Source organism: Neovison vison, chromosome 14 (genome assembly GCF_020171115.1).
Source record: "Neovison vison isolate M4711 chromosome 14, ASM_NN_V1, whole genome shotgun sequence".
In the NCBI taxonomy this organism is placed as follows: domain Eukaryota; kingdom Metazoa; phylum Chordata; class Mammalia; order Carnivora; family Mustelidae; genus Neogale; species Neogale vison.
In genome coordinates this window covers 33,213,082-33,237,782 of record NC_058104.1, presented here as the reverse complement: position 1 = coordinate 33,237,782, position 24,701 = coordinate 33,213,082, and the positions used below count along the sequence as shown (strand labels likewise).

The 24,701-nt window shown below is 40.7% G+C and overlaps 1 protein-coding gene across 8 annotated transcripts in view; it reads left to right on the top strand.

The window, feature by feature from the left end:
- TNRC6A (trinucleotide repeat containing adaptor 6A) overlaps positions 1-24,701 on the top strand; it is a 164,159-nt gene that overhangs the window by 72,654 nt on the left and 66,804 nt on the right. For 5 of the 8 annotated variants that reach the window (XM_044234021.1, XM_044234022.1, XM_044234019.1 and 2 more), the window contains 2 exons: positions 11,950-12,037; positions 19,872-19,893. In XM_044234021.1, the coding sequence (XP_044089956.1) occupies positions 11,978-12,037; positions 19,872-19,893 (82 nt within the window). In that variant the 5' untranslated portion in view covers positions 11,950-11,977. Of the gene's footprint in view, positions 1-3,355; positions 3,441-11,949; positions 12,038-12,287; positions 12,393-13,453; positions 13,493-19,871; positions 19,894-19,976; positions 20,059-24,701 lie in introns of those variants that run through there. The other 3 variants (XM_044234018.1, XM_044234024.1, XM_044234023.1) reach the window with 3 other exon arrangements.

Below are 24,701 nucleotides of genomic sequence, written 5' to 3'. Positions count from 1 at the left end.
TGGTTTTCACGTTTGTTTAGTCACCTGCATTCTGGAAGTTTCTCTGTTTTTGAAGATCTTGGTATTTTTTTGGAGTCCAGGCTAGTCATTCCGTAGGATGTCTCTCAGTTCATATTTGTGTGATGTTTCCTCTCTCTCTCTTTTTTTTTAAACAAAATGATTTTTAATATTGTTGCTTTGTAAGAACCAGTCCCAAATCCAGTGATCCTTCTAAAACTTCCTCTCTAATATTCACATGGGCCAGACACCGAGCCCTAGATAATTGCTACAAGTCAAGGCCCAAAGGGATGATGCTGGCTGATCTCACTTGACTTCAAAGGGCCAATGACACTTTCCACAGGTTGTTGTTTGGGGCTTTAGTCCTTGTTCACAGAATATGCCTTTATGAACCTCCTGCCAGATGGGGCAAGAAGGAACCAAAGCAAGGAGACAGGATGGGGTACTGTGAATGTCCAGGGGGCTTTGGGGTACAATGTGCCTCTTGTGGGGCTGTCAGGAAACCCACACACAGATTCCAACCCAAGGCCTGCTCCCTGGACTGCGCAGCTGCTCTGTCTCAGAGTGAGCTAGGAACAGAACATGCCCCCCAGGGCAGATAGTCCTTTCTTACTGAGATGGCAGGTCAGCAGCACACATTAGGACCAACACCTTTGTTCTTGGCTTTCCGGTGCATCCGTGACCGAAACACCACCACGGACATGGCAGCTTAAAGCCGCAGAAACGGACCCTCCCCCTGCTCTGGAGGCCGGAAGCTGTTGTGATGTTTCCTCTCAACTGGGTTCAGGTTATGCATTTTTGGCAGGAGTAGCGCAGAACACGTGTGTGTTAGCTCATGTGTCCTATCAGGAGGTGCGTGGTGTTCATTTGTCACATTACCGATGATGATAACTGCAGTTACTTGGTTAAGGCCGTAATAAGTCAGGTTTGTAACCATAAAATTCAGATTTTTGCTTTTGTAATTAATAATTATTGTTGGGGGAACTTAGAGACTATGTAAAATACCTTGTTTTTCATCAGGATTTTTGCCTGAATCAATGGATCACCAAATAGTGACTTTCAGGGCTGTCATTCTTTCTCCATTAGTTGATGTTCTGCCTCAAGATCTTTCCCTTTACTCTGTTTGTTCATCCATCCATCCATTTGTTAATAATATCAGTAAGGACTCATAGATTTCTTATATTATTCTATTCAATGGGTTGTAATCGTTTATTTGCCTTATTTTGTTGCTTAGATTATGGGGCCAGTGGAAGCCTCCTTTACACACAATGTCTTACTTTTTGAAGAGATCCAGACTCTATCATCTGATAAGTCACTGCTGTCTCTGTCCTATTTTTCCCTTCATTCTTTTTTTTTAAGATTTCATTTATTTATTTGACAGAGATCACAAGTAGGCAGAGAGACAGGCAGAGAGAGAAAGGGAACCAGGCTCCCCACTGAGCAGAGAGCCTGACTCAGCGCTCGATCCCAGGACCCCAGGATCACAACCCGAGCCAAAGGCAGAGGCCTTAACCCACTAAATCACCCACATGTCCCTATTTTCCCTTCATTCTTCTTTTTTTTTTTTAAAGATTTTATTTATTTATTTGACAGAGAGAGAGATCACAAGCAGGCAGAGAGTCAGGCAGAGAGAGAGAGAGAGAGAGAGAAGCAGGCTCCCGCCAAGCAGAGCCCGATGCGGGGCTCGATCCCAGGACACTGAGATCATGACCTGAGCCGAAGGCAGCAGCTTAATCCACTGAGCCACCCAGGCGCCCCTTCCCTTCATTCTTAAGAGGAAGGTGTGCTGACTCTTCACTACCACCCATGCCTCCAAAGCTAAGCTTTTGGTCTGTGCTTTATGGTTCAAAATCAAGTAGTATCTATAAATATACAGTATTATTGCCATTCTTTCTCTGGTCCTTTTTGCTCACCATATGGGAACATGGACGGTCGTCTCTGTTTTATAGTTGCATACTATTCCATTTTATGGATGCATCACTTACTGAACTCCTTCAGCATTTGTGGAAATTAAACTGGCCGTGATGGGAAACTGGCCTCTCTTGTGCCACCCGCCCTGCCGCTTTCTCCAGGACTTTTATTTCCTGACCCCTTTTCTACCTGCAAATAAGTACTAGTCGTCTTTATTTGTAAAACTTCATTTTTACTCTGTTTTCTTCATATCGCTGCCAGAGGTTTTGAAAAGCTTCTCCAAACCCCTGATTTCATTCTTGCCTATTTTTGCTGCAGCCGGGTTTCCATCTCTACCCTGTGGCGAGGTCATAGTTGGGACGGTTGCCGGTGGCTTTGTGCTGTGGGGAGCTAGACTGGCTTTGGTGATTAATTTACGTGTAGGAGGATGAGAAGGACGAAAAGAGAAGGGAGGTTGGCAAGCAGCTAAAAAGAGGAAGCAGGAAGGCTGGGAGAAAGAGTGTAAGGGGAAAAGTGGGAGAAGAGCATTTTTGGCAGAAGATGTGAAATGGATTTTCATAACCCGCTCGTTGCATACGGCTGGCTTCTGCCTGTGATGAGCAGCCTTATGGTAAGTTGCTGACTGATAGACTAGTTGGGCCCTCTGGAACACTGTCCTAGGTCTTCTGTTTCATAAAACAAGCAATAACTCCTTGTCCCATTACTGTATAATCAGTTTTAACAACAGAACCTCCATTTAAAAATGTTTACTTTCTAAAATCTGGAATTGCCATTAATCTACCTCTCCTGTCATTCTTACTACTGTCAGCTTTCCCAGTTTCTCATGATTACCTTGGTGTTACTCTTTGCTTTTCATTTCTGCTTCAGTCTGCCATTTTGGCGTAGAGCATTGCACCGTTACTCGAATTATTGCAGCAGCTTTCTTACCGTGTTTAGCAGTGTATGTCCAACTTTACGGAGCTCTTCCTCCCTTGTTCTTTCTTTGTCAGTCCTGCTCCCTGAAATCACCATGCTGACAAGTCTCCCTGCTTTGCTGGTGTCCATGCCCTTCTGTGCTCCCTTGCCTGAAAAGGCCCACCTCGCTGTAGAAGATTCTTCTTTAAGATCCTTCAAGATCAGCTTCTTTTACTGCTCCTTGAAGCCTTCCATAGCTCTAACAGCTCATGTGCATGTTTTATTTTCCTAAACTTGCTTTACAGCCTCCACCAAATGATTACTTGTTTCCTTATTTCGGGTGTGTTTAAGTTGTTGCTATAAAATTATAGCTTAAAATTATGTTTCCTAAGAAAAAAATAATAAAATAAAATTGTGTTTTCTGCTTAGGTTCTCCCAGTCCACAGAGACTGCTTGGCTTAAAGGAATTCCTTAATGACTGAGCCACCCAGGTGCCCCGCCTTATAGGAATTCCTAAGCCAGTATTATTATTTTATTGGCTAAACACTGTGGAGGTTATCACTAAATAATTTTGGATACAGAGTCACCTCATCCAGGTACCTTGAGGGTCTGCTTCCCTACTGTACTGTGGAAAACAGGTACTTTGTAATGGGATTTTCTTCTTGTTTTTCTAACAAATGATACACTGATCTGAATATTGACTTTCTTTTGACTCAGAAATATGTCCTAGAGATCTTTCCCTGTAAATTCATGTTTGTCAGGTGGTCCCCAAGACCACCCTCAGGTTTGATGATTCCCCGGGATTCAGCATACAGTTATACTCATGACCATGTTTTTTTTTCATCAAAAGTATCAGCAAAGGGAAAGGGCACATTGGACAAATTCCAGAGGAAAGTAGGTGCAAGTTGCCAAGAGTTCTCTCCCTCTCATGTCACACAGGACATGCTTAATTTGTCTAGTGTCAAATTATGACAACATGTGTAAAATGTCTACCAGGAAAGCTCATTAGAAATTCAGTGCCCACGGTTTCTATTAGGGGCCAGTCACGTGTGCACCCTCTGTCTAACACGTACTAAAATTCCAGATTCCCAAAAGGAAAGGTTTTCAGCATAAACTGTATTGTTCATACAGTTTACCCTTACCAGTTAGGAAATGGTGGGAACTCTCTGAAGTCCAGCTTCCTTCACACCAGTCAAGGGCCAGCCTTTCTAAGGATCGCAGTCTTAGACCTGCTGTTAACTCTTCTGCACACCATGGAAATCTACAAACTATCTTCCATTTCTTAAACTACTGTAGGATTCCATGGTATGAGTATATTATGCTCTGATAACTTTTCTCTACTGACTGGCTTTTAGGCTATTTTGCAGTATCTATTTTTGGACAATTTCTTTTTTATGGGCTTTGATTGGAATTAATGGATCATAACATAGTCACATTTGAGAATCTGATATTAGATACTTCCAAATTCTTCAATAGTGAGCTTCATTAGTCCATACTTCAGCATTTTACAAGAGTACCCTTTGGAAGTGATTACTTTTAACGATAGTCATGTTGGGGATATAGAAAAAACTGACCCATCAAGCATCAGGAAGAGCAAGACAAGGATGGGCATTCTAGATCCCAGATGTGTCCTGCTGCCATCATGGGCCCTTGCCTTACCCATTTCTTTTCCAGTTCCCAGGACTCTGGTTCTGACACACTTTTGCTTCTTCCTCTGTCTCTAATCTCCCATCTTGTTGCCTTTAATCACTCGTGTGGAGGCTTATAATTTTTTATCTTTTAGTGTGGAAAATTTCAAACATATGCATTAGAAGAGAACAAAATCAGGAAGATAAATGGACCCATTACCCAGTTTCAGCAATTGCCAACATTTTGTTAATCATGTTGCATTTTTCTCTTTTTGTTTTTTGGAGCCATGGGGTGGGGCCTGGATATTAAAGGCAAATCCTGGATATTATGGTGTTTTCATAAACATTGCTTTAGTACTAATTTACAAAAGTGACATACACGTAACACAACATTTCAAATTGAGATATACTTTTTTTTTTTTTTTTTTTTTTTTTACTTTATTTAAGTAATCCCTACACCCAGCATGGGATGCGAACTCACTACCCTGAAATCAGGAGTTGTATGTTCTTCTGACTTAGCCAGACAGGAGCCCCTGACTTGCACTTTTTGAAAAACATAATAATTTCTTTAAGTAGTTGGCCCAGTTGTGAGGTTACTCTGCTATTCCTAGTTTAGGCGAGTGTTTCCTCGTGTCTTTATCTAAATTTGTATAAAGTTCACATACATATACAGAAAGCTTGAAAAAACTATGGGATAACATGTTCACATTTTTGCAATTTGCTTTTCTTATTTTAAATAAGGAATATTCCTGGAGCTCCTGGTTGGCTGAGTCGGTGGAATATGTGACTCTTGATCTTGGGGGTGAGGGTTTGAGCCCCATGCTGAGTGTAGTGGTAACTTAATAGTAAAATCTTTAAAAAAATTTTAAAGATTTAGTAAAATAGTAAAATTTTTAAAAAAAATTTATAAAAAGGAACTTGTTTTCTTATCAATAAACAAATCAATTCCTTTTCAATACAACATGCTATGCTATGCCATAGATGAATCATTTTTTTATTGATGGACATTCTGTTTTTCTGCTTTCCAGCCCTTGTGGACATAGCAGTGAAGTGTGATGGGCACATGGCCTTGCGTTCTAGGGATTTATTGCTGTCAGATAACATTCTGCAGAATGGGGTGGCTGGCTAGAATGTGTATAAATTCATTTGTTAAAATTCTTATCAAGTACTTCCCAACAAATTGTAGTAGTTTTCCACTGGCAGTGTAAAATGTGAGAAAGAACCTTTTAACTCTCATTGTTGCCAAATATTATTATTCTTGAACATTTTACCAGTAAAATTAGTTAAAAAAAAAAAAAGAAGAAAAAGGGTATAACATATAGTTTCATCTTTTTCTTTTTCTTTTAAGATTTTATTTGTCTGATGAAGAGAGAGATCACAAGTAGGCAGAGAGAGAGGGGGAACAGGCTCCCTGCTGAGCAGAGAGCCTGATGTGGGGCTTGATCCCAGGACCCTGAAATCATGACCTGAGCCAAAGGCAGGGGCTTAACCCACTGAGCCACCCAGGTGCCCTATAGTTTCATCTTTTAATCTGCATTTATCAAAAAGAAAAACTAGCGGTATCTTTAAAAAATAGTATTTTTAAAAAAAAATTATTAATTTTCTAAAGGTTTTATTTATTTATTTATTTGACAGAACACAAGTAGGGGGAGTAGCAGGCAGGGAGAGGGAGAAGCCAAAAAAAAAAAACCTTTACTATTTTACTAAATCCTTGCTGAGCAGAGAGCCCCATGTGGAGCTCCATTCCAGGACCCTGGGATCATGACCTGAACCGAGGGCAGTCGCTTAACCGACTGAGCCAACCAGGCGCCCCACAAGTAGTATTTAGAATTTGGTTTATACTAACAAATGTAAGCTTGGTTCACTACTAGAAAGTCCATCAATACAGTTAGTCACATTAGCCATCAAAAGATGGAAATCATTTAACCATTTCAGTCGCCACAGGCAAGAAATCTAACAAAATATAGCATGCACCCATGACCAAATCTCCCAGCAAACGAGAAACTGAGAACAGTCTTTTACTTTTTAAATATTAAAACTTACTTATTTAATATTAATGCTTGAAAAATTTTTAAATATTTAATTATTTTAAAAGATTTTACTTATTTATTTGAGAGAGAGCGCGTGCGAGCACAAGCCGGGGGTAGGGTAGAGGGAGAAGCAGACTACCCACCCAGTCAGGACCCTGAGATCATGACCTGAGCTGAAGGCAGGTGCTTAAACTACTGAGCCCTGCAGGCTCCCCTAAAATTTCATTTTTCAGTGCTACCATTCACAGATGAATCAGAAATTAAAATATGTGAAAAGGTTTGTACAGTGAGAGCCTTCCTCCCATCCGCCACCGGCCTAATTCCTCCCTTCTCCTCCCCACAGTCACTGTTTGTTCTTAGGTGTTCCTTCACAGTCATTTTGTACACATACAGGGAAAGGAGAGTGCATATCCTCTCTCTCGCTTTTTACACAGACCATAGCATACTGTGTAGACCATAGCATACTGTGTACTCTGTCATGCACCTGGCATTTCCATGATGAGTTTTTCCTCGAGGGACAAACATTTTTGCTCATTTCTGGTACCATTCGAGCTACCTTCCTATTTCTCTTTCTTTCTTTTTTTTTTTTTTTCTTCCAATTTATTTATTTTCAGAAAAACAGTATTCATTATTTTTTCACCACACCCAGTGCTCCATGCAAGCCGTGCCCTCTATAATACCCACCACCTGGTACCCCAACCTCCCACCCCCCCGCCACTTCAAACCCCTCAGATTGTTTTTCAGAGTCCATAGTCTCTCATGGCCTATTTCTCTTTCTTTTTAAGCTGTTGAACTCCTCAGATGTGGGACCTTACAGCCATTTGCTAGTTGTATCTCCCACAGACATTCACGAAATAAATGTTGTAGTTAAGTGCACTCTCTCTCTCTCTTTGTTTTTTAAGATTTTATTTATTTATTTGACAGAGACACAGCAAGAGAGGGAACACAAGCAGGGGGAGTTGAAGAGGGAGAAGCAGGCTTCCCACTGAGCAGGGAGCCCGACGCCGGGCTCTGTCCCAGAATCCTGGGATCATGACCTGAGCCAAAGGCAGACACTTAATGACTGAGCCACCCAGGTGCCCCTGCAGTTGCTCTTTTAAAGATTTTATTTATTTATTTGACAGACAGAGAACACAAGTAGGCAGAGAGGCAGGCAGAGAGAGAGAGAGAGAGAGAAGCAGGCTCTGCACTGAGCAGAGAGCCTGATGCGGGGCTCGATCCCAGGACCTGGGGTCATGACCTGAGCCGAAGGCAGAGGCCTTAACCCACTGAGCTACCCAGGCGCCCCTGCAGTTACTCTTTTAAAGATCACTAGTCCCTCTTCAACCCAGTCGCTTGCTGTTCAGTCTTTGTCTTTGATTTTTTTTTTTTTTTTCCGGTTCTTGCTCCTGTCACACAGCCATGATTCTTGGAAATCTAATACTTTATCTTTCCTGCTGTACATTTTAAGTGTTCTTATAAAAGGTAGAAGGATATAAGGAAAGGATTGTGGAGGCATACAGTCTGGGGAAAAGGTACATTGTAAGGAAGAAGATAAAGCAGTTAATCTGTCTAAGGCCAAAGGATTTATTCTCTGTGTCTCCTAAAAGGAGCTAGTACTTTACTGTGGGAGGTTTCATGCTCTAGAGGAAAGACCAGGACATTGAGAGCCTTGATTTGAATTTTATCTCTACCCTGTACTAGCTGTATGTCCTTGGACAATTAATTTCGCTTTCCTGTGGTTCAGTCTCTTCATCAGTAAATGGGTAACATCTTTATCACTTTTTTTTTAAAAATTTATTTATTTGTCAGAGAGAGAGAGAGAGCTCGTGAGTTCAGGCAATCAGAGTGGCAGGCGGAGGCAGAGGGAGAAGCAGGCTCCCCACCAAGAAAGGAGCCCAATGTGGGACTCGATCCCAGAACACCGGGATCATGACCTGAACCGAAGGCAGCTGCCCAACTGACTAAGTCACCCAGGTGTCCCACATCTCTATCACTTTTTATAGTAAAATGGGAAAATATACATAAAGTGCCCAACATAGTTACCGACATTTATTTATTTGTTTATTTATAGAGGAAGAGAAAGGGGTGGGGGTGGGGAGGAGCAGAGAGAATCTTATTTTCTATTTTTTAAGATTTTTGTTTATTTATTTGACAGAGAGAGACACAGCAAGAGAGGGAACACAGCAGGGGGAGTGGGAGAGGGAGAAACAGGCTTCCCCTGGAGCAGAGAGCCTGATGTGGGGCTCGATCTCAGAACTCTAGGATCATGACCCGAGCCGAAGGCAGACACTTAACGACTGAGCCACTCAGGCGCTCCTGCAGAGAGATCCTTAAGCAGGCTCTACGTTCAGCACAGAGCCTGAGCCCCAGGTCTTGATCTCACAACCCTGAGATCATGACCTGGGCTGAAATCAGGAGTCGGACGCTTAACTGACTGAGCCACCCATGCATTCTTTTTTTTTTTTTTTTTTCCTTTTTATTTATTTGTCAGAGACAGAGGGAGAGTGAGCGAGCACAGGCAGACAGAGAGGCAGGCAGAGGCAGAGGGAGAAGCAGGCTCCCTCCCGAGCAAGGAGCGCGATGTGGGACTCAATCCCAGGACCCTGGGATCATGACCTGAGCCGAAGGCAGCTGCTTAACCAACTGAGCCACCCAGGCGTCCCCCACCCACGCATTCTTAATCACTGACATTTTAATTACTTTGAAGTTTGTTCTTGTTCCTAGGTCCAGGACTTGCAGAATTGGGTACCCAATTCAAGGAATGAATGATTGCTGACTGGAATGTTGTCTTTGTGGAGCATATGTCAAATATGATGGACCACATCAGATCCAACAGCCCTTTCTTTTTCATAGATATGTAAATGATAGAGTCAGATGTCTTAAATGAATCTACTAGCATTTTAATCTTGAAAGCCAGTGTTTGGGTACAGGTGGTATATTTATATATTTTTCCACTTAACTTTCTGAAGGAGAAGATGTGGGTCAGGTACGGTCAGTTGGCGGTGGTGACTGTGCTAAAGAACCAAACTTGCTGCTGTGCTTAGAGTATCAGTAGTTCCTTGAGAGCTAATGTATTACATCTTTTAACTACTAAAGCCACCATTTTGGGCTAGGAAAATACTTGCTAACCTCATCAAAAAGCCTTCAGAATGAAATTTGAGGAGAGAGAAAAATTCCAGGTAAATAGTGAGGGAGCATGCCATAGGGTAGAATTATAGAGACAGAAAACAAGATTGGATCAAGGACCTGTGTCCAATCACAGTTGGACACAGAGGACAAATGCTGAAGATTCCTGATGTGTCTGTATCATAAATGCCCATAAATCTTGACCAAAGTAAAGGCAGTCATGGATCCCACTGAGAACCGGTGAGAGGGGTTTTTAACTAGGCATTGAGTGCTACTAGAGACTCTGATAAATAAGCACCTTCATTTAATCCTAACAAAAATGGTGCAAAGTAGAAGTACAGAAATTAATCTCCAGTTTTAAGGAGGGCACTGAGGCTCTAGAAGGTTAAGTAGTTAGAGCTAGTAATCTGCTTTTGATGGATGACATGACAATGGTATAAGTTCATTTGTTTACTGATTTTACTCTTAATCATATGTGTGGCTAGCTCGGTCCCTGACTTACCCAGGATTACAGTGTGAACCAGCTTGCTCACTCTCCTTGCCTCCCTCACACAGAAGAGGGGAGAATGAGTCATGGCTGTGGTTGGCGTGAGTCTGTTTTGCTACTCCGTTAGCCACATGGCAGTCCTACTTGGAACAAAATGACAAGGGAGTATGGCAACAGTTACCTCCTTCCAACTTCTCACTGACTTCAGCAGTCACATACTCAACCTTGCCGGATCACCGGCAGCCATCCGTAATGTCACTCTGTTTGTTTTTCACTGCCAGCCTACCTGTGTGCCTCTCAGTTCTCCGTCAGCAAGCCAGCTTCGAGCGGGATCTCAGTGAGCTCCACCTTGTGGCATCCCTTGCAGTTTCCTCTGTGTTTGCTTGTCTTTCCTGTTTTCTCTTCTGCATCCCCAATGCCATCTGCTTTTCAGCCTTGATAAATTATTTGCAGTTCCCCAAATGTCTGGTTCATGTTCCTTGAACCTTGCCTTGTCTGTCTGTTATTTATAATGTTCCCTCTGGGAAGCTTCCTTGCTTCCTCAGGGCAGTTAGAAATTTTCTCTTTGTCTGTTGATTTTCGTCAAGTATCTGATTTTTGGTTTCTGTTGATATTGTGGATGAAGGTTTAGGTTCTTGAATCTAGGGTTATTAATGTAGGTAACTGAAGTGAGTCTCCTCTTAACTTTCCTTCGAAGTTTCCTCATTCCTTAGAGGCTCTACCTTGACCAGAAAGGCTGGTACTGAGCTCTGTGTCTGAGAAGTACGGTGATTGGCAGGCTGTAGGCTAGGGTGTGATGGAGGAGAGTGGGGGTAGTTTCCAATAAAGAGGACTTGATCTGGGGCACCAGACCTCTTGCAGGAGCCCTGCCTGCCTCCTGCCTAGGTTTTGTTTCTTTAGAGAGTGTTTCTTTGGTTTTAGGCAGGATTCAAGTGTAGCTGCTATGTGTAGCCATGTAGTCTTGGGGATGGAAAGTGGTTAGGAGGAGTTGAATAGCTGTGGCCTTTCTATTCCTTGAGCAGTCTTTTTGCTCCGTGTCTATTTCTGCTCTCCAAGCTCTTCTGGAGCCTCTCTAAGCTCTGCCAGAGGGTGGCACATACATCCATTCAAGACTTTTCTTGTGTTTATTCTTGGGTTGTAGCTTTCTTTGCTCTTGTTTATGCCTCAGCTCGGAAGAGATGTATATTGCCTTGTTTCCTTTCATTTCAGTAAGGTGGAGTGGAAAAGAAGAGGCAGATCCATTTACTCAGCCTATCATTTTGAAATCCTGAACCAGGGGTTCTGTTGACAACTTTCAGCATTTGTTATTTTAAGAATTGAAACAAACTTACATAATGAGTGTATTATTGATTCCCATGTACTGAAAGAATAGTTTGGAATATTTATGGGCTATGAAATTACAGTAAAGCTGAACTACATGATCTTTTTATGAATAACATGTGTTTAAAAAATAGTTAATAAAGCTTTTTAGGGCAAGGAAAGCCAACAGTACCCCGGATACCTGGGCAGAGAGGATGGTGGGGAGGTCTGAGGCATTGCTACTAGCCAATAATTGATAGTTGGGGCCAGAAGCAAGGTAACTCTGGCTCACACAGTGTTTACATTTTAGAATCAGAGAGTATAGCTTGTTTCCCAGAGTAAAATTTGCTAATTTTAGGTTGTCTTCCATGACATAACATGAAGCTCAAAGCTCTGCTACTTTGACTTCCTAAAGCAGAGTACTAAGTAGTGTCTCCAGAGTTAGATGGAGGTTGCAAACTGGGTTTTATTTTGATGAATGATAAAAAGAGTAAATTGCCATGTCTTCTAATAAGAGTGAAAATGAATCTGTATGCAACATTATTTTTATTTCTTAATACATTTTGGGAACGTTAATTGCAACTGTGTGGTTCAGGGATTTAGTGCAAGAAGAAGAACAGTTGATGGAAGAAAAGAAAAAGAAAAAAGACGACAAGAAAAAGAAGGAAGCTGCTCAAAAGAAGGTAGTATATATGTATCAACTCTCTATGTTAAGCGGTCTAAACAGATTTAAAAAGAAAACTAATTGGATTTTTTAAAAGCATTTGATTGAATGTTTTAATTTCAGTGGAGATTCATTTTAATATTTAATGTTTTTGATTATGCATATGTAGTAACTTTTGCCAAGTATATACAATTTAATGCATAGTTATTTAATCTTGCTGGTAGGTTTTTCAAAGGTAAGTGGTTTATATAGGTCTTTATCTTTCAATCAGCTCTTCCTAGGTTTTCATAATATATGCATCTCTCTATATGTGAGAAGAGCGAGCAATTTGCAGCTGCATTGAAATCTGGCTCTCCCACAGGGCGTGCTACACGGTGTGTCCTTCAGCTTTGTTTAGCCTTTCTGGGCCTTAGTTTCCTTATGTTTTGTCAGAGGAGAATTTAATTAAACGAGATAACGTAATACACATAATGCACGTAATAGGAAATAAAGTGTCAGTTTCCTTTCTACTTTCTGTTTAGTACCTGGGCTGATTTCAAGAATTTGCTGTTTACAGTAAGATATTTGAAAATAAGCCTAAGACATAATTTGCTGCAGAAGATCTCTAGCCCCATCCACTGTCAGAAACTGTTAACCAAAACAGTACAAATCATAGAAAAGGAAAGATTATGTTCATAATTATAAAGTTTTTTTGTTTTTGTTTTTGTTTTTGTTTTTTTTATAAATTAACAATCCTGATGACAGTGCTGGGCACTCACCTCCTACTGTATCAACATTTCAAGGACCTTAAAAATGTTCTAAATGACCCAGTGAAATCACTGTTCCACTTCTGTATCAATGGCAGTTCTGACTTTAATTTCTGACCTATGCCTCTTATGTGCCAGGCGCTGTATTACAGCTGTACACTTTTCTTCACATTATTTAACAGGGAAAAACACAGCGTCCAAATCTGTGGTAGGTGGGGAGCTGTTGAAGACAGAGAACTGCTTGACTCAGCCTGGAATGGGACCATCGGAAGGGAAAATTTTCTTAGAGTAGAAATTAGCCAAGTGAACAAGGAGTGGAATAGAAAGGGATTCCACGCAGAGTAAAATCCGCAGCCAGCGCCCGCAGCCTTATAGGAGTATGGGTTTTGTTTGGTGGGAGTGGGACGCCAAGGGCAGAAGTGTCCGGATGAGACTGCAGAGGGTTGGTGCTGGCTATGGACTCTTCTCCTGGTTTCAGCCATTGAGTGTTGGGGAAAACACCAAAGACATTTCAGTAGACTGATGTAAAAGTTTGTGCTTGGGAATGTTTGTCTTAGCCAACCGTGGGATTGAATTGGAAGAGGTAGAAATTAGAGGCTCAGATGCTGGTGCAGGGACTGGCAAGAGCCCACCGAGTTTGTTGGGAGAATATGAAGGGAGAGTGACTTCCGTTGATGCTTCCATTTCAGATTGAGTGACAGGAGTACATCTTGGGAGGAGTTAACCAGGTAAGGGAATAGAAAGGGATAAAGAAAATTTCCTCCTGGAGTGCTGAGCTGACAGCGTGACCAGCAAGTACTTACAGGGTGGGAGGCGAGGGGCATTGGACGATGGAAAGGGTAGAGGTGATAGGTGGCTCTAGCATTTAGCCTTTTGCTCGCTCTCAGGAGTGACTGGGAGGGATGCATTGTCATAGTCAGGGTTTAGAATAGGTTTCTAGTATAGAGTTTTGGCACTGATGATGCCATAGACCTTTGTCAGAGGCATGTTGGTACAGGCTGGTCTTTGCAATGTGATCAGTCTTGAGCTGGGATTTGTGGTGTGGAAAAAATTGTATACTCTGTAAGTTAAGGTTGGGGGAGGCTTATGAAACTCTTGGTCTGTGCTGTGAAGGCGATTTACTGATTGAAGAGAGCTTCTAAGAAACTTCAGAGACTTGTTGAAGAAGATGCTTAGGTGTACTTTATGTAGAAACGGTGGTTTGGCAAGCATCTGAGTGTCGTGTTAGCCGGTTAGGGTTAGGGTTAGGAATTCCGTATGTAGCTTGAAAGTTAGGATGTCTGCGAAAGGCTAGAGAAGAAGCCTTAGGTACTATATAATGAAGTCTGTTTATTTAGGATTTACCCTATTTACTGAGAAAGTTTTGAGAAAGGGAGGTCATTGCTCAAATGATTTCTTTAAAAGTTACATTTTTAAAATGTGTGATGTGAGTAAATTTTTTAAGGTTATAACATATACAAATAATGGCTGTAATTGCCAAGGTTCATCTTTATATTTTCTGATAACTAAATCTCTGACTCACCAAGTCAGTATCTTTAACATGTGAATGATGACTTTGTGCCATTTAGCCTCTCACCAGATCTGAAATGACAGCTTTTTATACTCTCCCACTCCAACTCTGCCTCACCCGGTTCCAGTCTCTCACCTTAACCATGTCCTACTGGAATCATCACAGAGGCTTAGGGATAACGGGGAGTGTTTTCTTCTTTTGCTAGATCCTGTGTATCCTGTAGACACAGTAATATTTAATCATCGAACACAATATATATATTTTTTTATTTTTTAAAGATTTTATTTACTTCTTTGAGAGAGAGCAAGCACAAGTTGGGGTGGGGAGGGACAGAGGGAGAAGCAGACTCTCGGCTGAGCAGGGAGCTGCCTGTGGTGCTCCATCCCCTGACCCTGAGATCATGACCTGAGCTATAGGCAGGGGCTTAACTGACAGAGCCACCCAGGCACCCTGGCCACTGAACACAATATAAAGGAAGTTTAATGCCTCTAATAAATACTAAGTGTAGTAGAGTAGACTGCTACTGTAAATAAGAGTGTTCTTCAAATTCCAAATAATCAGCTTACAACTGAATTTGAGTAACACACTTTGGTGTAGCAAGGACAGCTGGTATTTCCATAGGTTGTTACCAAATAGCTATTAAAAAAACAAAACAAGAAAGAATCCCAAGATGGCACACTTACAGACCATATGAAAGATAGTGAGTCACAAGAGTTTTAAGACAAGTTTCCTCAAGCTTGTTTTTGGCTGTAGTAGGAGCCAGCAGGTGTATGCGGGTAGGTGGCAGACATCTACATAAGACAGGTAGGCAGGCCCATTTATACGAATGTTGGAACATAAACTCACTACAGTAAAAACAATCTGCAGGTTTCATGTAATGTATGCACATGTTAAAAACCTATATATTTTTATTCCTGAAAAAGATTTCAGGTAACTATCTATTCTGATCTATTCATTTTAGATAGAAAGAAGTCAAGCATTAAAATAAGTTGAAGAGGCCAACCATGGTTTTGTCAGGGTGACAGAACTAGGAATAGGATGGGAAGCTGATTAGACCCCAACCACCCACGCTGCCCAACACTTTTCCAAAATTAGGTGCCATGCCATCGTGTTGTCCTTTGTACTTTTTTTTTTTTTTAAAGATTTTGTTTTTGAGTAATCTCTCCACTGCATCTAGGGATTGATTTTACAACACCAAGATTCAGAGTCGCACATTCCACCAACTGAGCCAGCTGGGCGCCCCTATCTATTCTTTATACTTTCTGCTTTAGTTTTCACAACCTAAAGGTGAACTTTAAAGCCACAAATAATATTATCGTGGTTATTTCTGTAAGGCATTTAACAAGTCTTTTTTCTGTGTGTACAGAAGCATGGTCCCTAGTGTCCACTTTGTATTTTTTTAAGGAATTCATATTCAGACCACAGGTTATTTTCTATTTTAAATAAAAACCAGGTAGCACGGCTCCTTCTATAAATGATGAGACACCAGTGAGGCTCATTGTAATGTTTTTACTATGGTAGTTTTTTGTCTACTTAAATATAAATTTTAAGTATCTAAATTCCTCTTTGAAGATATTTTACATGAAAATTACATGCTTTTCATTATATTTCAGCCTGGGCACATCTCTCACAATGAGATCAGTGACTGGACGGCTTTATTTTTAGTTCTGTGTTTTGAAAAGCTTTCTGTTTCATATCTAAGAGGGCTGTTTACTTATCTCCTAATTCCAGGGCTTACGAAATAATTTGTTACAGTATGGGAATGTAATTTCTGCGCTTAAAAAGGGCAACAGAGGTACCAGTAGCTTGTTAATCTCCAGGTTCTGTTTTTAGAAGAAATTTGTAGAAGGAATCTTGAGAGAAATGTAATGAAGGGAAAAGAAGGTTGAGAAATAGGTTAATTATAGAGGGATAATTTAGTATAACCTTTACTTTAAGCATGTAATTGTAGTTCCTAGAAAGCATATAATGGTTGAGGGGCCGGAGGGAAGCAACAATACAAATAGGGATCTTTTAGAGTTCAGAATGTTTTAAGTCCGTGTTCATGACTATTTTTGTTACTGTGTTAGGAGCTGAGGGGATTGTTACAGGCTTTGTGGATTTAAATGTACTCAGTTTGGGTTTAAGTGAGACTACGTTATAGAAAACCTCCAACTTTCAGTCCCCTTCTCAGAAATTTTACTGTCAGTCATCATGTCTCCCAAAGTCCATGTTGTCGTGAGGACCCTATTCAGCAGCTTAATGAGTGAAAGTTTCTCAGTAGCCTGGGTGGTTAACATAATCAGGCCTAGAGCAGGGCAGTCAAGTGTTCACAGGATTTCAGTTGACTAGTCTCCACTTGGTCTCGGTTCCCTTTTTTTTTTTAAAAAAAAAAAAAACAAAAAACCAAAAAAACCAACACTGTATATAGCCGGCCTGAGGTTTAGGCTGAGTGCTGCTTGTGAAGAAATCCTAGAAAAGCTTTCTGACCCCTAATTATCTCATTTAAAATAGGCCATCAATTCTTTTTTCCTGATGTTAGTTTGTAATACCTGGCACTGTGAATATATGGTAGATGATTAGGAAAAGAGAAAAAAAAAAAAAACTGGACTTGGGAACCTGGAGTGTGTTTGAGTTGGGCCATTTCCCAGGGAGAAAGGACCGAGCCAGGGTATTGGCCATCGCGGCTGGTGACAGCCGCAGTGGCTAAGACCTCTTGCATGCTTCCTGCGTGCCCGGCGGGTCCTTAAGGGCCACTCTCCCCCCAGCTCTTCATGATTTAGATCCTTCTAGGCTCACGACAGCTCTGGGGGAGGTGTTTTTGTTCCTGTCCTACAGATGAGGAAACTTTGGTTTAGAGAAGTTAATTTTAGTCAAGGTCACATCAGGTGTTAAATGGTGGAGCCAGGATTCAGAGTCCGACTTCGGACACTGAGCTCTTGGGCACTCAGGTACCCACACGTAGGGAGCTTAGGGGAAAGTGGTGCGGAGTCGGACAGAAAAGGTGGCATATTGTGTGTTTGCCGCTTGTCTAATAGCTTCCTTCATGAAGTGAGGCGGTTGTAGTAGTTGCTTGTGGAATCACAGCTCAGGCTTTTTTTTTTTTTTTTTTTCTTTTCTTTTCTTTCTTTTTTTTTTGATAATAAGCAGGCTCTGTGCCCAACATGGGGCTCAGACTCATGACCCTGAAATCAAGAGGTGGATACTCCACCGACAGCCACTCAGGCGCCTCTGTTTTTTGTTTTTGTTTTTAAGAAAAAGATACTCAATATGGAAAAATTTTTATAGATGTGACAGAATCCTTTAATTCTGTTACACAAGAGGGTCTACAGTGATAATCTCACATTTGAGTAATACTGTAAAGAAAAAATCTTTCTGTGTTGTACTTGAGCCCCATAATAGCCCTGAATGATAAGCAGTCGTCTCCCAAAACTCCCATTTGAGGAACTGGGAAACTGAGACCCAGAGGGTTTGAATGACAAGGTCATGTAAAAGTAAAAAGGAAATTTGAACTCAGTTTTAACATATTTTATATAAGCAAATATATATAAAACATTACTAGTCTAACATGTAATCAGTCTCAGATATTATTAATGATAGTTTACCTTTTTTAAGTAACAAAAAGTACAAAACTGCTATTTTACACAAAGCAGTTTACACTCGGTTTACTTCAGGGGTCAGTAGCCACATGTGGACAGGGCTGCCATTTTGAACAATGTAGACAGACAGACACTCATAAAATCACTGATCCTGTTAGGAAAATTATCTTTTGAACAGTTTGAGAAATATACTAGGTTCCTGGACCAACCCACAAAGCCTTATTTTAAAGAACTGGCACTTGCTGAGTTCTGTTTCCTCTTAATCTGTCAGGAGCTCTTGGGTTCTGTTAAATTCCTTCAGTATATTCGTCAGTATTCTGACAGGCAGACACCTTTAGATGTCTTCTCTGTGTCATTCTCTGTGGATGACAGAGTACTGAATGAGTAGACTGTTGTTCTGAAGCAATGTGGACTTGTTTTGGAGTTGTTTTTCTGGAGGAGTTGGAGACTACATATCCTTTATGTTAAGGCCAGTGAAAGCAATATAGTCTCTCTGGGGAATAATGTGATCAAGGCTTCTGTGTATTGTAACTTAGTTTCCGTTTGAAGTAAACTGTGGAAGAGACTAGGAAAGAGTTAAAAAAAAAAAAAGATTTTCATCATGTAAAATAATTTTTGTACTATAATGTTTTGGCTTCAGAAAATTATGTATTTTGTTGTTTGCCATGGTACTTCTCATAATGTATTCATATACCAAGGTCTCTCTAATAAAACTGATCATCTACCATCAGATTTTAAAAACAATTTCTCCAGAAGTAAAATAAGTGTTTTAGCTAGTTATCTGGTCTTTTGCCATTGTCCTTCCATCAGTTTTTTTTGTTTTTGTTTTTGTTTTTTTAATTTTTGATCCATATGAAGTAAAAGATGGGCCTCCATTATTTAGCATAACACTAGTGCTCTAAAACTTGGTAAAGTTAAGTTGCTCACTGTCTGGACTGACTCTGGCTCACTAGGGAAAGATTGTTTGGTAGGGCTTGAGGATTAGAGTAATTGCCATAGAGTCCTTTACCATCTAGTTCTATAATGATCAAATTCAAAAAATGCTATTTTAGGTAACAATAATTTAATATGAGTAAGAAAAATTATTGTGCCCCATGGCACTTAAGGAAAGCTTTATCTTTATTTAGGAACAATTCCTGGTTATTGGCTACGAATTATTCAGTCTTTCCGTTACCTCCCTGCCTGTCCCTGTATCTTTTATTTTTAGGACTCCCATGCAATTGGCCTTAACTAAAAAGTTGATTTATGCTTGTGGCCTCTGTCTGTAATCTGTTCTTTCTTTTTGGGGCCCTTGAGGTTTCAGTGAGGTATCTTGAGGCAGCTTTGCTCTTACTATGTCAGAGACGGTGGACAATGGGGCAAGTATGGCAAAGCAGGGTTGGTGTCAGTTTGGCTTCTGAACACAGTAATTTTAATGAATTATCAGATGTGTCAGAAGTGACAGATATGTTTGAAATTTTTTTCCCCACTCAAAAATACTTAAAAGTTAACTACGTTTAACTGAAAGAGCAGCCTAACCTCCAGGAGTTAAATTTATTACTGATTTGGCCAAGTGGTTATATTCAGCTTTTCTTCCAGAAAACTTAATTTATTTTTTTATCATTGAAATAAGAATTTTTGAAACCATTTAAACTTATGCAAAACTCAATAGATCCATTAAATGTTAGAGGTGATAGTTATAGGAAATTCATTTAAAAATTAAGTAATGAGAAATGTGCAGTGCCATTTTTTTATTATTAAATGTCATTCAATGATGTCTTCTCTGATCTGTATCTAAAGAAACATTTCAAACATTCTTTATTAATAAACATTGTATCAGGGACAATGGGGCACATCTGTGGGAAAAGCATGCTTTCTTTGCATATCTTTTCCTATGCAGTTCACCTAAATGACAAATTCCTTATTTAATAAAAGTGTATATGTCTTGTATAATAGTAATATATTAACATTTTATCATAACAATCCATATCTTTCAGTTTCATATTTACATTGTTTTTTGTTTGTTTGTTTTTATTTTAGGCCACTGAACAAAAAATCAAAGGTACGTTGTTTAAAGCTATTTTTATCTTTTTTTTTTTTTTCATTAAAGCAAGGTTGTTGATATGCATTTTTATTCACCTCCAGGATTGGGAGAGCCAAGAGCGTGAAAGAACAGAGGGGTGGGGACAGACTTCTTCAGTGACACACCTTGGAGTCATCTCTTGGGGTTAATGGTTTACTATATTACTGCTTTCAAAATATGCTGCCTTGAGACCTACCTTACACTGTCTCCTAGGATGCGCACCACTTCTTGACATACTACCTTGATTTGAGTCTTTGAGCACAAGTACCTTCCCTTCAGTCTTCTGTGTAAAAAAGTCTTCTTATCTGGGGTTATCTCTGGGACTGTTACCTCATCTCTTGCTTTATTCCTTGGTCTCTGTAAACAGTTGTCCCCCACTCCTTCCTGGAGGCAGACCTGATACCCACTCTGTATTTAATTCCTGAGAATAGTAGATTGCTGACCTGCTGGTCATTTTGCCAGGCTGAGCAGCTCCCAGTACCCATCAAGCAGGAGCCTTCAGGTTGCTAAGGAACCAGGAACATCATTCCTCTCAGATCCTGAATCAGGAATTCTTCACCCTCTCAAGAGTTGACTACCTGGTAATGAAAGGTGTAGGGCTCTCAGATGCTAAACTTGTTAGGCTTGAAGATCCTGAATTTTCACGTGTAGCTATATCAGAAGTACGACCTCTGCATTTGGTTGAGAAATGCAGCTCAGTACTGCCTGATTTTATTTGAGGTCAGCATTTGTTAAAGTAACATTTATTAGCTGCAAGTGTCTAAGAGTGAACAAGAACAGCCTTAGCTTATATTTTACTGGAGAAAGTGGCAGTAGAGGGAAACACCTAAACACAGTATAGTATAATGTGATTTGCTTCAGGTAGAAATGCCGTTGTTGTCCTGGAACACAGAGGAGTAACGAGTAGCTTATTTGACACAGGGGGTTAAGGAAAATCTCCTTGAGATTATGAATCTGAAAAGATCAAACAGCCAATCCAAGAAGAGATGAAATGGCAGAGGGATCAATCAGCATGATTGAAGGTACAGAGACAAGAAATAATGTGGTGGTATTTGCAGTGGATAGTCCTAGAGCTTTAAATATCCAGCAATGAATGGATGGGGTAGAAGGGTTTTTCTGAAGAGATAAGTAGGGGTTAGGTCAAGAGAAGGCCTTATATGCTCTGTATACTAAGGAACTTAGACTTCTGTGTTTTAGGTAGTTAGAAGCCACTGAAGAGTTTAAGCGGAAGAGTGGCATGGGTTGGTTTTTTGTTCTTTTTTAAAAGCTGTCAGACACTGTGGATGAAAGTGTTGGCTGAAAGATGGAGCAAAGAGAAGAAAGGCACTCTCTGGGCAGAGGAAGCAGGTGGACAAGAAGAGGGAATATTCAGAGAATAAGTGTGGAGATGTTGAGGGGAAGGGACAGAATGTAGGCCTGGAGGTGGGGGGATATCGTTGGGCTTCATACTGGTTAGAGAGAAAGGAGCCAGCCTGGGTAATGTATGAAATTGGTGAATCACTATATTATACACTTGAAACTCGTGTAACACTGTGCGTGAACTGTACTGGAATCAAAATAAACTACCAGTTTGAGTTGTAGAAAAAGAGAGTGGTGAGCCAGCAAAGGTCACAGGTATAAGCTACGCCTTAGGAGCTTCTCTTTGTCAGTACTGTCTAGCGTTCACCAGCAGAGTGCAGCACCAGAGAGGGAAGTGGGGGAATAGAAAGGGTAAAGACGATTTGAACTGAGGTCTTGGCAGCAGGGGTGGGAGACGGATGGAAGGTGTAGGAGGTCTAGAATTCACAGGATTGCAACTGGTGAGATCAAAGGGGGAATCAAAGTTCAAATGTGGCTTTGAATCTGGACGTGTAAGAAAGTTATAGGGGTGTAGAATGATGTAGGGGGCAACATTGCCGAATTAATTTGTTGGAACATGACCAGATTTCATCTTCTTCAAGCTCAGTTTTCACACACCACTCCCCTCTACAGGGATGTTAAGTTGTCCCTTTGCTCTGCTTCAAGACCAAACTCTTCTGCTTGGCTTTCAAGGCCCTCTTTAATCTGACCTCCTGTGATCTAACCAGCCTGTTGTCCCTCACTCCTTTATACTTTTCAGAGCATTCTCATCTCTTTCGTGTTCATCCCTATTTCTGTCTCTTTTTCTTAGCCAAGGAGGCCTTTTAGGCTTTCCAGACCTCACAGAGCTCATCTTCTGATGGGTCACTCCAATGGCCATGGATTCTCCCTTCCCGATTTCTTAGGATGTTATGATGTATCTTAAATTTGGGCCACTTGATTATAGTCCATCTTAGACTTTTGACTGGCTCGTGGGTGTTTGTTTCTCCAGCATGATCTTTGAATGCCTGCTGTTTATATCCTTTCCAAATGTAAATCATCCTTTTACATCCGTACATAAAATATGAATGTATTTGAATCTTCTTGATTTTAAACTTGACAGAGTTCTGAGAATGTTAGGTTACTTAAATGTATGAAAGTCTCTTCAAAAATGTATTGTTGCTTTGACAGCTGTTTTACTCCACCCTTTCCGATGGCAGTTCCATGACTGGCCACATTATTCTGGTGTATGAAAATGTATTTATTTTTGTGCCGTGTATAATGTCTGTGTTATTTGTGATTTGGGGTTCATGGTGATTAGAGATTACAAACTGGAAATTTGTGGGACAGGTTTGGCACACACAGTCATTAGGTTTACTAAATGTTTGGTTTTGGAATAATTTATGACTTACAGAAAAGTTGAAAAGGTAGTAGGGAGTTTTCCCACATACACCTCACTCAGTTTTCCCATGATTGACATCTTGTATTTCTGTGGCACCTTTGTCAAAACTAAGAAACTGATATTGGTATTAATGGAACCCCCAGACTTTATTGAGATTTCCCTCTATCTTCCGTTAACTCATTTCTAAAATCCAACACCAGATACACAGCTGCATCTAGTTGTCCTGTCTCCTCAGTCTCCTTTGGTCTCCACACAGTGTGTTGGTTACCCTTTACGTTTCCCATTGGCAGCATTTACAAATCAGGGGATTCTGCGTAACCAAGAATTGCAGTTTCTCTTGCAGTTTTTATGGTCCACGTCACTTTTTGTCCTTCTGTAGTAGAGTCTCTATCAGGCCCGGATCTGGTCACTTCTGGCTGTCAAGTACTTGAAGGAAATAGGGCTGCTGTGACTGGGGGACTGAATTTTGAATTTTTATTAGAGTCTTTGTGATTGTCAGGAGTCCCCATCTTAGTGTTCAGACTGAGCATGACTAGTTAGGCTGCAGCACCCTCTATGAATTCTGCATAAATGAGCTGTTCTTTCTAAGGCTATTGCCATTTCTGGTTAAATAACACTAATGTTGCTTCCGCCCAGTGGTAAGACAGTTTGTGTAAAAGTTGGGGTCTTATAAAGTATCATAAATTCTTTTTTTTTTTTTTTAAGATTTTATTTATTTATTTGACAGACAGAGATCACAAGTAGGCAGAGAGGCAGGCAGAGAGGGAGGAAGCAGGCTCCCTGCTGGGCACAGAGCCTGATGGTGGGGCTCGATCCCAGGACCCTGAGATCATGACCTGAGCTGAAGGCAGAGGCTCAACCCACTGCGTTACCCAGGCGCCCCTTATAAATTAAATTCTTGACCAGCTTTCATACATGGAGACAAGTCGATGTTTATTTCCTGGTACAGTGGATTCATAACTCATCTAATGAAAATGTGGACCAGCATAATGCGAGACAGAATGCAATTCTTGAAAGTTTTATTCTTACCTTGTGACTTGAACTTTGAAAAACTGTTAAGGAGCATGCATATTTGAATATTTGAAATGCTTTAAAATATGTATGAATATCTCCTTGAAACAGCAGGGGAGTGAAATGCTGAAAAATGTATGGTGAGGTATAGGAATAAATGGATACGTTTTAAGATGCCTGTGGCCTTACATAATAATCAAGGAAGAGAAGGAGTTAATATTCTCTCTTCAGAATGCCTTTGGGAACTTGATTAAGGAAAGTAATTTTTTGGGGCACCTGGGTGGCTCAGTCGTTAAGCATCTGCCTTCGGCTCAGGTCATGATCCCAGGGTCCTGGGCTCAAGCCCCGAATAGGGCTCCCTGCTCAGCGGGAAGCCTGCACTCTCCCTGCTTGTGTTTTCACTCTCGCTGTAGCTCTGCGAAATAAATAAATAAAATCTTTAAAAATAAATAAATAAAAAGTAAAGTAATTTTTCAAAAACTGCTTTTCAGCTCTGACACTGACTTGTTTTGGAAACATTCTCCATTATACATTCCTTGCAAAAGAATAAGCACTGTTAATTTTTGACAGCTAACACCTCTCTCTCTCTCTCTCTCATCCACCATTTCACTCCCTTCCTCTTCCCCCCACTTCCTCTTTCTCATGCTAGTGCTTTCTTCAGGTGATTTTATTTATTTATTTATTTATTTAAGATTTTTATTTATTCAACAGACAGAGATCACAGGTAGGCATAGAGGCAGGTAGAGAGAGAGAGACAGGAGGAAGCAGGCTCCCCGTGGAGCAGAGAGCCCGATGCGGGGCTTGATCCCAGGACTCTGGGATCATGACCTGAGCTGAAGATAGAGGCTTTAACCCACTGAGCCACCCAGGCGCCCCTCTTCAGGTGATTTTATAAGCAGGTTATATCCCACAGAATAACAAACCCCAGAGCTCTGAGGACAGGTGGAAGGAGGCTGAGATGGAAACAGGAATGGAGAATAGTGGATGAATATTTTTGTTATTTTCTGGTAATCCCATGGGGAAGCATAGTTTATTGCTGCTATTCTCTTTCTGGACT